This window comes from Hemitrygon akajei, chromosome 3 (genome assembly GCF_048418815.1).
Source record: "Hemitrygon akajei chromosome 3, sHemAka1.3, whole genome shotgun sequence".
Taxonomy (NCBI): domain Eukaryota; kingdom Metazoa; phylum Chordata; class Chondrichthyes; order Myliobatiformes; family Dasyatidae; genus Hemitrygon; species Hemitrygon akajei.
This window is the reverse complement of record NC_133126.1, coordinates 192,099,166-192,114,672: the sequence shown is the minus strand read 5'-3', so window position 1 is coordinate 192,114,672 and position 15,507 is coordinate 192,099,166. Positions and strand designations below refer to the sequence as shown.

The following is a 15,507-nucleotide window of genomic DNA, read 5'->3' as shown; positions in this document are numbered from 1 at the left end:
AGGGTAAAAGGAATTCAGTGTAAGATTAATCCATAAGACATTGGACCAGAATTAGACCGTTCGGCCAATCGAGTCTGCTCCGCTGTTCTATCATGGCTGATATATTATCACTCTTTACCCCATTCTTCTGCCTTCTCTCCGGAACCTCTGCCACCTTTCCTCATCAAGAACCTATCAACCTCCTCTTTAAATATACCCAATTACTTGACTTCCACAGAGGTCTGTGGCAATGAACTCCGCAGGTTCACCACCTACTTACTTCTCATCTGTTCTAAAGGGACTTTCTTATATTCTGGGAGTGTACCCTCTGATGCTAGACTCCCCCACTGTATCTACGCCTTTCAATATTCAATTGCTTTCAATGAAATCTCCCCCTCGTTTTTTTTTAAACTCCAGCAAGTGTAGACCCAAATCCATCAAACGCTCCTCATACGTTAATCCTTTAATTCCCGTGAACCTCCTCTGCACCCTCCCCTACGCCAACACTTCATTTCTTAGAGAAGGGGTCCAAAACTGCTCACGATACCCCAGGTGTGATCTATCTTATAAAGCCTCAAATTTGTGTAAGTGTCTGGTTTGGGTGGGCTTGGACTCGATGGGCTGAATAACCTGCTTCTGTGCTGTATTACTGTGTAGTTCATTTGTGGAAAGGCGTAGTATTTTCTTTTGCAATAATGATTGCATCTACCCTTGCTATCATTTGATAAAACGAGCATGCATCGCCCCAGAGCTATTAACATAAGGTAGTACGTATTGCATAAATGAATGGGCAATTTGCACCTGGGTCCCGAAGCTTTCCCTTTGATCACCAGACTTCTTTGAAAACCAAGTCTAACGCGAAGGTAACTATAGCAGCCCCGCTCCGCTGCAAAGCATTTGCGACGGCACTTCAGCATGCATAAGATGCAGATTGGTAGTAAGTTTGTGCAAACACGTGCAGTAGTCACCGAAGAATTCTGATTTCCTGGTTATGGATTGTATGTAGATGAGGCAGTGACGCAACTTGGGCGCGTCAGATCACCGCCAGACCTATTCTCAGTCAATGCAAACGTGCACGACATGTAGCCTTTATAACACCTTCTCTCTCGTCGACAGTTAAGCTTTTTTTTAAACAAAGAATTGGTAGGGTAGTCTGTACCTAATTCATCAGTAGTGAGATGGTAAGTAGTACAGAGAACTGTTCACCGTGGATCAATTAATTTACTCCAAACTCAACCACCAGGACAAAGCAAGTGAGAGCGAGCAGCTTTTCAGCACCACGATGTCGGGACAGCGACCTGAAGAGTAAGCGCCTGCCCAGCTTTATGCGGACGAGTTCAGGCATGAGAACGGGGGCGGAGTGTGCGGGACTGTTTTAATTTGAGAGCTAATTCTTCCATTCCCAGGGGAAACATGTCTGATAGCCCGGTTACATGGCCCATGAACACAATCTACTCGGTCAGTGATGATCCCAGAATGACTGGTCCCACGGCGGCTACTCCATCCGCGGAGAGACCGGCGAATCTCTTTGTCTTTTGCCTCACTCTCCTCTCCAGCCTCCTCATCCTCCCGGGCAGCGTCTACTCGCTCGTTTGCCTGCACAGGACGAAGAACAGGAATTCCCTCGTGATGATCGTGGCCTCGCTTTCCGCGGATGACCTCCTGTATGTGGTGGCGATGACCATATTCATGCCCCTTCAGTGGGCGAGTAAGGCGGTACTCACCATCGCCTGTCCCGCAGCGGCCGTGCTCTACTTATTGCACGGGGTCTCCAGTGCTCTAAAGTCTTCACTGATTGTCACCTATAATTACTACACCACCAGCGGTTCCAGTCTTTGCAAAGGGAGACGGACTTGTATGTCCATGACATGGATCCTGGCGATTTTCTGGGGCTGTAGCCTGTTCGTGTGTCTGCTGCCAGTTTTGGGATGGGGTTCCTACGTTCCGACGGCATGGGGATGCCTCGCCGACCACAGAAGCTCTTACGTTCCATTTCTCTTTGGTTTGTACTCCATTTGCCTCGTTGTTCTCATTGGTTTCTCCGTCCCGCTCACCTACAAACTGCTTTGTTCCGATTGGCAACATCACGGACCCTTCTCTCCCAATTATCACGAAGTGGCAGACGGCGCGACTCCGGCCAGCAAAGTCTCTGTCTTGGAGCATCCGGGGGACAGAACTTTGAGGACTGATGTAAACTGGAGCAACGACTTCCAGAGTCGCTCCGAGACCTCTCATTCACCGCAATGCCCGAGCGGGGACTTCGGGTCGACTAACCGGGCGGTCGCCTTCGCTCAAAAGCGTTTTGCCTTGATTTTAGCCATGACAAAGATTGTACTATGGCTTCCTCTGATGGTATGTATGACACCTCTACTATCTATCTACTTAACCTTTTGCTTTCCGTCATGATTCTGGTCGTGCATATCTGCGATAGATTTAACTGAACAATTTGCTTACAAACCAGAAAAGCGATTGCACTGTAACCTGATTTCCCCACTAATAAGGATCAAGATATCCTAGTGGAAAACCTCGTTGCTACTGCATCGCTGATGACTGAATACACCACGCCGGCCGTTTAGACTGCCGCGCTGTGTATTCCCTGCGCAAGCCATGCACTTACAGACCGGACAGTTCTTGCCTAAAGCGTGTGGGAAACGCGCTCTCGGAGTAAGCTGAGAACCATTAGCCACCTTTTCTCATCCAATGTTTAAAAACTGCAATTACGGTGCAATGCAATGGTCTCGTGTAGAAGCCTTAGGACATTACATCACAGAAACAGACCATTCGGTCCATCTAGTCCATGCCAAACTACTAATCTAGCTAGTCCCATCGACCTGCATAGCCCTCCATACCCCTCCCATCCACACCTCTCTTAAAAGTTGAAATGGAACCCGCGTACACCACTTCCACTGGCAGCTCGTTCCACGCTCTCACCACCCTCTGAGTGAAGAAGTTCTCCCTCATGCTTCCCTTAAACATTTTACCTTTCACCAATAACCTCTAGTTCTAGACTTCCCCCAACATCAGCGAAAAAGCTACTTGCTTTTACACTATCTATACCCCTCATAATGGTGTATACCTCTTTCAAATCTCACCTCATTCTCTTACACTCGAGGGAATTAAGTCCTGACTTATTTAACCTTTCCCTATAATTCAGGTCCTCAAGCCCCGCCAACATACTTGTAAATTTTCTCTGCACTCTTTCGATCTTACTGATATCTTTCACTCCTGCTCTGTTCTCTGAGTGAGCGGCAGTTCCACAGTCGTGCGTGCAAAAAAAAAAACAGTTAGAGACCAAAGGGGGAGAAAATCGCTCAGTTTGCAAAAAAAAAAATTGGTTATGAGCAAAACGTTGAGTCACGCAGCTCACAATATCGCCATTCGTCCCATTGTGTCTGTGCAGGCTCTTTGATCAGTCTAGTCGTTGAGTTTCATTGCCTTGGCGCCTCCTCTTCATCTTTCTTCCCACACCCACCTGCCCCCCCCCCATCGCTTTCTATCTTGTACTCTTTCCCCTCTCCCCACCTTCTCAGGCTTGCATCTTTGCCCTTCCTTTCCAGTCCTGATGTAGGGTCTGGGTCCTAAACTTCAATTGTTTATCAATTTTCATTAATGCTGTCTGACCTGCTGATGTCCAGCACTTTCTGTGTGTTGGTTTGGATATGCAGCAACTGCGGAATCTCTTGTGCCTCCTCACATCACTTTTGTTCCCTCCTTTTTATGCACATACTGCATCTAATTCGCTTGTGTAAGTTAGTGTCTGCATCCACCACCCCCTCAACAGCATTTGCCTGCTGAGAACACCTGCGACATGGAATGCAAGACCAGGCTCTTACACCCACGTTGTCTGTGCCTAACACTTTGCCCAATTAAGATACATCTCATCTGCCTGAAAGTGGTCTATATCTCTCCACCTCCTCCATAGTCAAGTGTCCATCAGCCATTCAAAAGTCTCTTGGGTAGATATATGGATAGGAGGCAGTTAATTGGCAAATGGGTCAAAGGGCTTCTTTCTATACTGTATGACTTCAAAAGTCACTATCTAGTTACACCATTTCCTCTGACAGCCCGTTCTATGCATCTACTGCTCTTTGCGTACACCAAATAAACCTGGCCCCAGATAATTTTAAAGCTCCCCCCACTGCATAAATGTTTGTCCTCTAGTTCTTGTCACCTCTATCCTGGAGATGTTTCGGGCCGAGAACAATTGACAGAACTTCTCAACCAACACTTTAAAATACTCATTGACTTGACCTCTACAGCTGTCTGAGAAAATCGACTCTACAGATCTACTATCCACTGACTGAAGAAATTCCTCCTCATCTCTGTTCTAATGGCATGTCCTTCTGTACTAAAGGCTGTGCCACCTGGTCCCTGACTCCCCTTCTATAAGGAAACCTCTTCTCCCTGTCTTCTCTATCTACAGATAGGCCTTTCACTGTTCAATGGGATTCAGAGGTTCCCCTCATTCTTCTAAACCCCAGTGAGTACCAGCACAAAGCCATTAAATCCTCCTCAGACTTTAACCCTTTCATACCAGGGATAATTCTTGTGAACCTCCTATGGACCTTCTCCAATAGCAGCACATCCTTTTTCAGATAAGGGGCCCAAAACTGCTCACAATACTCCAAGTAAAGGCTGCCCAATGCTTGAACATTACATATTTGTTTCATAGCAGCTCTCTTTACAACTAGAAAAATTATTCTCCTCCCCCCGAAAAAAGTGCATGAACTACAGTGAAAATTTTATTGGGTTTTGAAAAGTAAGCAGTGTTTTCATCCTCACTGGCTTTGACGTGTGCTCTAATTTCAAGGATTAATGCTCCCTGTGGCTCAACACGTGCTTGACTGTCCCCCTGTGTTCTGCAGATACAATTGCTCGTCAATCATATCACCAAAGCCGAGAAGGTGTCCTTTGAGTCTCTGGGCTTCGTCCTGACCTTGCTAGCGGCTGCTATAACGCCACTGTTCGTTCTGTCTGAACGATGGATTCATCTGCCATGTGGCTGCATCATCAACTGCAGGAACACTGTGTACACATTTGCCTCAGAGCCAGCTAAAGGTATGGAGCATTAGATTAAATGAGTGATATGCTTCCAGCCACGATGTGCCAAGGGACAAATGCTTCCACTGGGGTCTGCAATTAGAATAATCAGGCATTGCATCCCATACAAGTTACAAAAGATTCTCATTAATCTCTATTTAATTAATCCAATGTAATTGCAACTGCATCCTGATAACAACTGATAATTTCCATTTACAGAACACATTTAACAAAGGAGATGTTTATAAATGAAGGTGTAGCATTCTGAAAGACACTGCTGAACTGCATTTGAAAGTACAGCTGAGAAAGTAAATTCATCATTTTCATCATTATGTGCTGTGTCGTATGAGATGAGTAATCGTGGTCCCATGATTAATCTTAGCAAAATTTTCCACACAAGTAGTTTGCCACTGCCTACATCTGGGCACTGGCTTTACAAGATGTGTGACCCCAGCTATTATCAATACTCTTCAGAGATTGCCTGCCTGGTGTCAGTGATCACATAACTAGGACTTGTGATTTTCTCATCCACCACATGCTTCCATGACTTTGTGTGATCTTGATCGGGAGTGGGGGGCTAAGCGGGTGCTACACCTTGCCCAAGGGTGACCTGCTGGCCAACAGAGGGAAGAAGCGCCTTCTACAGAGGCATATCTTCACCCTGTTACCCAGAAGAATATTAAATTGATTTATTATTGCCATATGAACAGGTTTGGTACAGCATTATGGGATGACGGATTGATTCCTGTGTTGTACTGATCTGTGTTCTACAGTGTGTTCTATGTACTGAGGTACAAAGTTTGTTTGCCTGCCGAACATACAGATCATTTCATTCCGACGATGCATTGATGGAAAACAATAGCAAAATATAGGACAAAGTATTGAAGTTACAGAAAATATACAGTGCAGGCAATGCAGTATGAAGTAAATTTATTATCAAAGTACATATTGTATATGTCACCATAAACTACTCTGTGATCATTTTCTTGTGCGCACAGTAGATGAAAAAAAAAGAAATCAATGTAAAACTACACACAGAGACTGACAAACAACCAATGTGCAAAAGAAGACAAAATGTGCAAATACAGGAAAAAACAAATAATAAATAATATTAAAAATTAATAATATTTATTTTTAATGATGTCAGGGCTAAGTTTTTTACACAGAGAGTGGTGAGTGTGTGGAATGGGCTGCCAGTGATGGTGGTGGAGGCGGATACTATAGGGTCATTTAAAAGACTCCTGGACAGGAGCTCAAAAAATAGAGGGCTATGGGTAACCCTAGGTACATTCTAATGTATATGCTTGGTGCAGCTTTGTGGGCCAAAGGGCCTGTATTGTGCTATAGGTTTTCTATGTTTCTCATATTGAGAACATGAGTTTTATAGTCCTTGAAAGTGAGTCCATAGTTTGTGGAATCAGTTCAATGTTGTGGTGCGTAAAGTTATCCACACCAGTTAGGAACCTGATGGTTGAAGGGTAATAGCTGAACACGGTGGCGTGGGCCCTCTGGATCCTATACTTCCTATTTGATAGCAGCAGCGAGGAGAGAGGTTGACCGAGATTGTGGGGGTCTTTGATGATGGACAGGGCCACTAATGAGGTCAGGAGTCCAATCTTATCATAGAAATAAACTGTTCAATAGTCTTATAATAGTCTGACAAGCTGCCTGTGACCCTGGTGGTATGTGCATTCATGTTTTTATATTTTCTAACTGATGGGGGGGGGTGCTTAGAGGGAATGTGCCAGCCGAGAGGGGTCTTTGATTATGCCGGCTGCTTTACAGAGGCACGGGTAGTGTAGACAGAGTCTCTGGAGGGGAGGCTAGTTTCCATGATGTACCGAGCTGTATCCACAGCTCTCTGCAGTAAGTGGGCCATGAAGACAGGCTTTATCCTTTTAATTTAATGCAGGCTCTTAGACTCAGGAACTGGAGAATTATCAGATCAATAATACTTATTTATTAGATTGAAGTAAATTCAACATGTGAAGTTGGTACCTGACATTTAATAGTAATAAATTCATTGACAATTTATGACCCATTCCCCCACTCAGGGTAATGTCAATGAATAAACGCAATTTGAATGTGGCTGAAACTTCATTACCTGGAAATTAATTCAAATATGGAAATCACTGCCTGAGGAATCAGTTTGAGAGGAACAGTATACATGAAGCAGCCACTTTATTAGATACCTCCTGTTCCTAATAAAGTGGTCACTGAGTGTATGCTCATGGTCTTCTGCTGCTGTAGCCCATCTTTTCCAAAGTTCGATGTGTTGTGCGTTCAGAGATGATCTTCTGTACACCACTGTTGTAACACATGGTTATTTATGTCATCACCTTCCTGTCAGCTTGAACCAGTCTAGCCATTCTCATTGGACATCTCTCATTAACAAGACATTTTTGCCCAGAACTGCTACTCACTGGATGTTTATTCTGTTATTATTCGCGCCATTCTCTGTAAACTCTAGGGACTGTTGTGTGTTAAAATCCCAGGAGATCAGCAGATTCTGAGATACTCAAACCATCCTGTCTGGCACCAACAATCATTCAACAGTCAAAATCACTTAGATCACATTTCTTCCCCACTCTGCTATTTAGTCTGAACAGCAACTGAGCCTCTTGACCATGTCTGTGTGCTTTCCTGCATTGAGTTGCTGCCACATGATTGGTTGATTTGCATTAATGAGAAGGTGTACAGGTGTACTTAATAAAATGGCCACTGAGTATAGGATCATTTCAGAGGAGTTCAGCGAGCAGATAAGGGAAAGGAGAAAGGGATAAAAGAACAATGGATTATCAGATGAGATAATGAATGATGCTATGAGTCTTATGGGGGATTCAAACACCATGATTGTTTGACAAAGTGGCACATTTCTGTGGTGTACATTGTCTATAATTCTATCTAGTTAGCTTCCTACAGTTTCACATCATGTTGAACCATTTATATTGTTCAATATTTATAGATAATTGAAGTTTATATGTAGATCTCCAAATACAGAGCTAATCAGTTTTCAGACCAATCATTGAGCACAGGAGTTGGAATATTTTGTTTTGTTTGTATAAGTTGCTGGTGAGGATGCATTTGGAGTAACGTTTTCAGATTTAGTCACACTGTTATAGGAAAGATGTGGTTAAACAGGAGAGAGTGCAAAATGAAAAATTACAGGGATAGTGCCAGGACTAACGGGTCTCAATAGTAGGGAGCTGGGTGTTACCATTCAGCTATCAGGCTCCTGAACCAGTGTGGATAACTTCACTCACTACAACACTGAACTGATTCCACAACATATGGACTGACTTTCAACGACCTGCAACTCATGTTCTCACCATTTATTACTTATTTATTTACTATTACTATTTGCTTATTTTCTTTGTAGTTGCACAATCTGTTGTCCTTTGCAACACACACAAAATGCTGGTGGAACGCAGCAGGCCAGGCAGCGTCTACAGGAAGAAGTACAGTCAACGTTTCGGACCAAGACCCTTCGTCAGGACCCTTTGGGTTTTGGCCGGAAACGTCGACTGTACTTCTCCCTATAGATGTTGCCTGGCCTGCTGCGTTCCACCAGCATTTTGTGTGTGTTGCTTGAATTTCCAGCATCTGCAGATTTCCTGGTGTTTGTGTTGTCCGTTGCACATCGGTTATTTGTCTGTTTCTGTTTGTATGCAGTTTTTCATTGATTCCCTTGTATTTCTTTGCGTTCACTGTGAACGCTTACAAAAAAGTGAACCCCAGGGTCGTATACAACAAGTATGTTATGTGCCGTGTTGTATGATGTGGGCAATCATGGTCTGTCCATGGCAAACTTCTCTACACAAGTAGCTTGCCTTTGACTTCTGGGTAGTGTCTTTATAGGAAGGGTGGCCCCAGCCATTATCAATTCTTTTCAGAGGTTGTCTGCACGGCGTCAGTGGTCACAGATACAGGTCTGTTATATGCACTAGCTGCTCATACAACCATCCACCACCTGCTCTCATGGTTTCATGTGATCCTGACTGAAGGGCTAAGTGGGTGCTACACCTTGCCCAAGGGTGGCATGCAGGCTAATGGAGGAAAGGAAAGAGATGTATCTCCACTTCACCACCATGACATATGCATACTTTGTTAATAAATTTACTGTGAACTTTGAATGAAGTGTGATCATATAGAAATATTTTGAGATGCACAGATGCTTCCCTCAATGAATCCTAAACCAGGGGTCATATGTGTGGGGTGAGAGGGGAAAGATTTAAAAAGGACCGAGAAGCAACATGTTGACATAAAAGATGATGATTATGTGGAGTGTGCTGCCAGAGGAAGTGGGTGAATCAGGACTAATAGTATCATTTAAGAAGCACTTGGATTGGTGCATGTGGCCTGAAGGATCTGAGCTAAAACAGGAAACAGGATCTAGCTGGATGGACAATGAGGTCATCATGGATTCGATGGGCCAATTGACTCTACAAGTAATGATAAAGCATATGAGCTGAGTGTAGGATTTGTACTTGGTACATTAGCCCAAAGTCTCATACCTCCAGGTTCAGGAGCAGCAACTTCCCCATAGCCATCAGCTTCTTAAAGATTAGGTGATCCTTATTTGACACATGGATAGTGAGACACCAAAACATACAGTGAAATGCATTGTTAGTGTCTGGGGACCAACACAGTCTGACCATGTGTCACAAGTATTGCCACACTTCTAGTGCCACCATAGCATGCCCACAACTTACTAACCCTAACTCTGTATGGCTTTGGATGTGGGAGGAAACCAGAGCACCCAGAGGAAACCCACACGTTTATGGGGGAGAACTTACAAACTCCTTCCAGACAGCCGTGGTTATTGAACCTGGGTTGCTGGTGCAGTAAAAGTATTCCGCTAACCATTACACTAACATGCCGCCCTTGAACTGACCTGCGCAGCCTTGTCCATCTTCAGCTACAGCACACAGAGAGTGCAGCACTCTTGCGCTGATGTGGGCTTGTCTCTGACTGTTTTACTTTTCAGTCTCTATTTGCTTCACTGTCCAGTGTAGTTTATGTATAATTTAGCCCTGTGTATTGTCTGAATCAAAGTGCCTGTGGTTCTGCTTGCAAACTAGTTTTTCATTGTATTTACCTGCAACCTCACTGCACTTGTGCACACGACAACAAATCCGAGTCGACAATCAAAGAAATCACTTCACTCCATTGTGCATGCATATTCCATCTCTTCGATTTATTTTCTCCTTGTATATCACATGAGTTGAGCTGTCAGCCTAACCCCTTGCGTGGGCAGCAACCTTAAGAGCTTCTATATAGCTATTATTGTCTTTTGAAAACATGTTCGTACCTTGTTCTCTCTCAACCTTCCACTCCCAGGCTTCCTATTCACAGTGCTCCTTGTCCTTGTACCGTGGAGAGAGCATTCTGTCTGGTTCCATCACCATCTGGTATGGAGGTGGCAGTGCACAGGATTGGAAAACGCTGCAGATGATTGTAGACTCAACCAGCTCCATCACAGGCACAACTCTCCCCACCATCGAGGGCATCTTAGAAAGGCAGTGCCTCAAGAAGGTGGCATTTATCATTAAGGACCCTCACTGTTCAGGACATGCCCTCTTCTTATTATTACCTGCAGGGAGGAGGTACAGGAGCCTGAAGATATACATTCAATATTTTAGGAACAGCTTCCTCCCCTCTGCTATCAGATTTCTCAACGATGCATTGACTATGTCAACACTAACTCACTTATTGCTCATAAACACGAGATTAAGTAAATCAGGAGCAGCTACCAAGAACTGAGGAAGGGTCCTGGCATGAAACGTCAACTGTTTGTTCCTTTCGTTAATGCTGCCTGACCTGCTGAATTCCTCTAGCATTTTGTGTTATTCACTTTTTTTCCCTCAGTTTTGCATAACTTATTTATTTTGTATTTCTTATTGCAACTTAAAGTGTTTTTTTAATGTCTTGCAATATACTGCTGCCATAAAGCAACAATTTTCATGCCACATGTCAGGGGTAATAAACCTGATTCTGGTTTTCTATCCTGTCTCAGATTGAGCCTGTTAACTCTGTCACATTCTGCTGTGATGTATTTAATATTGGGATTTCAAATATTTCCTTCTTGGGAAAAAGGACAGAATTGTGATGAGGTTTAAGAGTTTAAGAAAAAATATTTGTAGTGCAATGGATTGTGATATATTGATGCAATTACTAAGGTGGCATGTCAACGGCTATATATTTTTTGCACTGATCAACAAAAAAAAGACTTTCGTGTCGAAGTGAAAACAGAACCCTACAGAATGATCTAACTTAATTACAAATATAAAACATAAAATAATTAGTTACAAAAGTATTCACCCCCCCCCCCACCTTTAACTTGACACACCAAGTCATCACTGGTGCAGTCAATTGGTTTTAGAAGTCAAATAATTAGTTAAATGGAGATCTGTTTTTAGAGACCTGTGCGTAGTCAAGGTGTTTCAATTGACTGTAGTAAAAATACTCCTGTACCTGGAAGGTCCAACTGCTGGTGAGTCAGTATCCTGGCAAAAACTACATCATGAAGGCAAAAGACCAATTGTGTTGCCCAGGTGCTTCACCAGTTGTAGCTTTCTGGGAGAGTGGGAAAGAGAAATCCACTGGTGAAAAATCTCACATGAAATCTCGGCTAGAGTTGGCGAGAAGAAATGTGGGAGACTCCGGAAGAAGGTTCTATGATCTAATTAAACCAAAATTGAGCTTTTTAACCAGCTGACTAAATGCTATTTTTGGCGTAAACCAAACACCGCATATCATCAAAAACACACCATACCTACTGTGAGCACAGTGGTGGCCTGCATCATGCTGTGGGGACGCTTCACTGCAGAAGGCCTTTGACAAGGTGCCACACATGAGGCTTCTTAACAAGTAAGAGCCTATGGTAATACAGGAAAGATACTAGAATGAATAAAGCAGTGGCTGAATGGCAGGAGGCCAAGAGTGGGTAAGGGAGCCTTTTCTTGTTGGCTGCCAGTGATTAGTGGTGTTCTACAGGGCTCTGTGTTGGGACTGATTCTTTGTACATTATATGTCAATGATTTGTACGAAGGAATTGATGCCTTTGTGGCCAGATTTGCAGACGAAACAAGGGGTGTTGAGGAAGGATGTGCTGGTATTGGAGAGACCATAAGAGCATAAAACATAGGAGCAGAATTTGGCCATTTGGCCCATCAAGTCTGCTCCGCCATTCAATCATGGCTGATACTTTTTTTCCTCTCTCTTCTGCCCCACTGCCCAGCCTTCCTGTGACCTTTGAGGCACCACGGGAGGGGTGTGGGATCGGTGGTAGACAAAGAATGCCAAGGGTGGGGTGCGGTGCTGGTGCAGACACACACAGCCCTGAGACACCAGGCAAGATCTGTTATTTGTGAAGCGGGGTGCCGTGCGCAATCATAATCGGATGAAAAACGTGGGAGCACGGAGGAACATCTGGAAATCTCCAGGAAGACCTTCTTCATTGCTGCTGCTGCTGTGAGGTCCGGATCTCTGCTGGGAAGAACAGGCCCCCAGTCCTCGGGGTCGCATTGACAATGGCCGTTGGCGGGGGCGTCTTAATGGTGCTCAGAGAAGCTGTGCCGGAGGGGATGGTCGGAGGCTCGGCGGTTCGACGGACTTGGAGTCCGCTGCGGTCGGGGTGCTTTCATTGTGTGCTGTGTCTGTGAGCTGGGTTTGACAGAGCTTTCATTGTGTGCTGCGTCTGCGAGGCTGAGTCGGGCGGCGCCGTGGAAGTCCATAGCAGAGGTATTCCCTTCTGCCGCCGGCATGGGATGGCGAGTCTGTCGGGACCCTGAGGACTTGGGAAAACTGTGCGTTGGTTTCTTTTGAACTTATAGTCTTTTAACATCTTTGGACTATTTTTACTGTGCCCATGGTCTGTTTTTTATCAGTTATGCTATTGTTTGCACTGTTGTAACTATGTGGTTTTGTGCAGGTCTTGTAGCTTTAGTTTTTGGTCTTGTTTTGTCTGGTGGATTTGGAGCTCCATTCCGGGGAACGCGCTAAGATGGTAGCGTGATATTAATACGCAGCAGCCACTCCGGACTCTGGATTGGGGATTGCCAAACGTTATTTGGATTTTCTGGTGTAATCTGTTTTGTCATGTGCTTTTGTGATATCATTCTGGAGGAACGTTTGGGAAAGAAAGAAAATATGTAGCATGGTGAATGGTAGCATGGTAGTGTGATGCTTTACACTGCCAGTTGTAAGACTGGGGTCAATACCCGCCACTGTCTATGAGCAGCTGGTATACATCAGCGTTCTGGTGTACCCAGACAGCATGGTAGCATATCAGTCAGCGCAGTGCTTTACAGCGACAGCAATCACTGATCTGATGTCAATTCTGCTGCTACCTGTAAGGAGTTTGTACGTTCTCACTGTGACCACATTGGTTTCCTCCGTGTGCTCCAGTTTCCTCCCACATTCCAAAGACGTACTGGTTAAGGTTACTGAGCTCTAGGCATGCTATGTAGGTGCCTGAAATTTGGTGACATTTGTGGGTTGTCCCCAGAACCCTCACTGATTTTATTTGATGGAAATGAAGCTTTTCATGGTATATTTCAAAGGTTTCAAAGGTACATTTTGTAACACGCGCTTCGCCTAGTGGCTTAATATAGTGGGTGATAACCCCCTGCCTGGCCAAACTTAAGAAATCTCGTTTTTTGGATGTTGCGCGATGTATCGCGTTACAAATCAGTACCACGAAATAAAAAACAGTACACAATATGCGATTAAACCATTAAGCTTTATAACTCTTACTTTGACTATATGGTTAGTAGAGAAACAAAATATTAAAAAAAGTCCCAAGTCTTATTAAAAAGTCTGTGAACAAAGTTGGAGCTCACTCATAGGCCGATCGGTCCCCACCGACCTCCTCCGATTGTCACTGCCCTTCTGAGCCTTGCTCCGAGTCCACTTCGTCCGGCGGTCTACCAAATCTCTCCATTTCCATCTGCTCTCTTCATCTCTCTTTCTCTCTCCCTCCCTGGCAAAAGCCCGTGAAAACAACTGCTTCGAGATTCACAAGACAGGGCAACAAAATCCCGATCGGCTAACATGCATCAACAGTCCTGTTATCTCCAGCCATAACCCAAACATTGCTGCTACAGAGCAATTGGTACTTCAGCAGTGAATGTTAGAAAAAAAACCATTACATTAGCAGTGAAACCTTACAGCACGTTACAATTTGATGTCAGAGAAATGTATACAATATACATCCTGAAATGCTTTCTCTTCACAACCATCCACGAAAGCAGAGGAGTGCCCCAAAGAGTAGATGACAGTTAAATGTTAGAACCACAAAGCTCCACCCCAGCCCCCCTCCCTCCCACATGTAAGCGGCAGCAAGCAACAATCCCCGTCTCCCCACCGGCAAAAAAAGCATCGGCACCCGCCACCGAGCACTCAAGCGTGAGCAGGGCGACAGCAAAGACACAGACTTGCAGTACTCCTCAGACTACATTGTTCACCCGACTTTCAGCATACCACAGGCTCTCTCTCTCTCTCCCTAATTTCAATGTATGTGTGACAAATAAAATTAATTTTTATTTTTAACGGCAAGTCAAGTACAAGAGGAGAAAGAAACCATGAAAAATGAGATGGGATTTAGAGAAACAGAATTCAAGTGCTAAATTAAAAAATAATTTGATGTTTTTTTAATTTCTACAATTTGATGCCTGAAAGAATGAGACCACAAAATTGAATTATTCACATTTTGAGGAAGCAAGGTTGACTTCTTTTCCTCCTTAAGCCTATCGCCTATACTGAGGCATAGGCCGCTGACACTAGCTCACAGAGTACTTGGTTGTGGGCCAATAGAAGGTTCATTGGCCCTGTAGTTTCTCCTTTCACCGCACAACTTTATTCCATCTGCCACTTCTTTTCCCATTCTCCCACTCTGCCCAGGTCTTTCTGCAGCCTTCCTGCTTCCTCAACACTACCTGCTCCTCCTCCTATCTTTGTATCAACTGCAAACATGACCTCAAGGCCATCAATTCCATCATGTAACTTGAAAAGAAGTGATCCCAATGCCAACCAGAATAGGCTCCCTTTATTCAGACTCTGTCTCCTGCCAATTGGCCAATCTTCTATCTATGGATGCTGCTAGTATCTTTCCTGCAATACCACGGGCTCTTATCTTGTTAAGCAGCCTTGTGTGCAGCACCTTGTCAAAGGGCTTCTGAAAATCCAATTAAACAACATCAACTGACTCTCCTTTGCCTATCCTTCCTCAAAGAACTCCAACAGATTTGTCAGGCAGGATTTCCCCGTAAGGAAACAATGCTGACCTTAGACCACTTTATCATGTGCCTGCAAGTACCATGAAACCTCGCCTTAATAATGGACTCCAGCATCTTCCCAACCACTGAAATCAGGCTAACTAGCTTATAATTTCCTTTCTTCTGCCTCCCTCCCTTTTTAAAGATTGGAGTGACATTTGCAATCTTCCAGTCCTCTGGAACCATTTCAGAACCTAGTGATTCTTGGAAG

General features: G+C 44.3%; 1 protein-coding gene across 1 annotated transcript in view; it reads left to right on the top strand.

The window, feature by feature from the left end:
- The first annotated feature begins 1,432 nt into the window (after positions 1 to 1,432).
- The window catches only part of LOC140725764 (probable G-protein coupled receptor 149), a 69,057-nt gene continuing 54,982 nt past the window's right edge, over positions 1,433 to 15,507 (top strand). The window contains exons 1-2 of the mRNA XM_073041642.1: positions 1,433 to 2,331; positions 4,845 to 5,037. Of these exons, the coding sequence (XP_072897743.1) occupies positions 1,456 to 2,331; positions 4,845 to 5,037 (1,069 nt within the window). The 5' untranslated portion in view covers positions 1,433 to 1,455. The remainder of the gene's footprint in view (positions 2,332 to 4,844; positions 5,038 to 15,507) is intronic.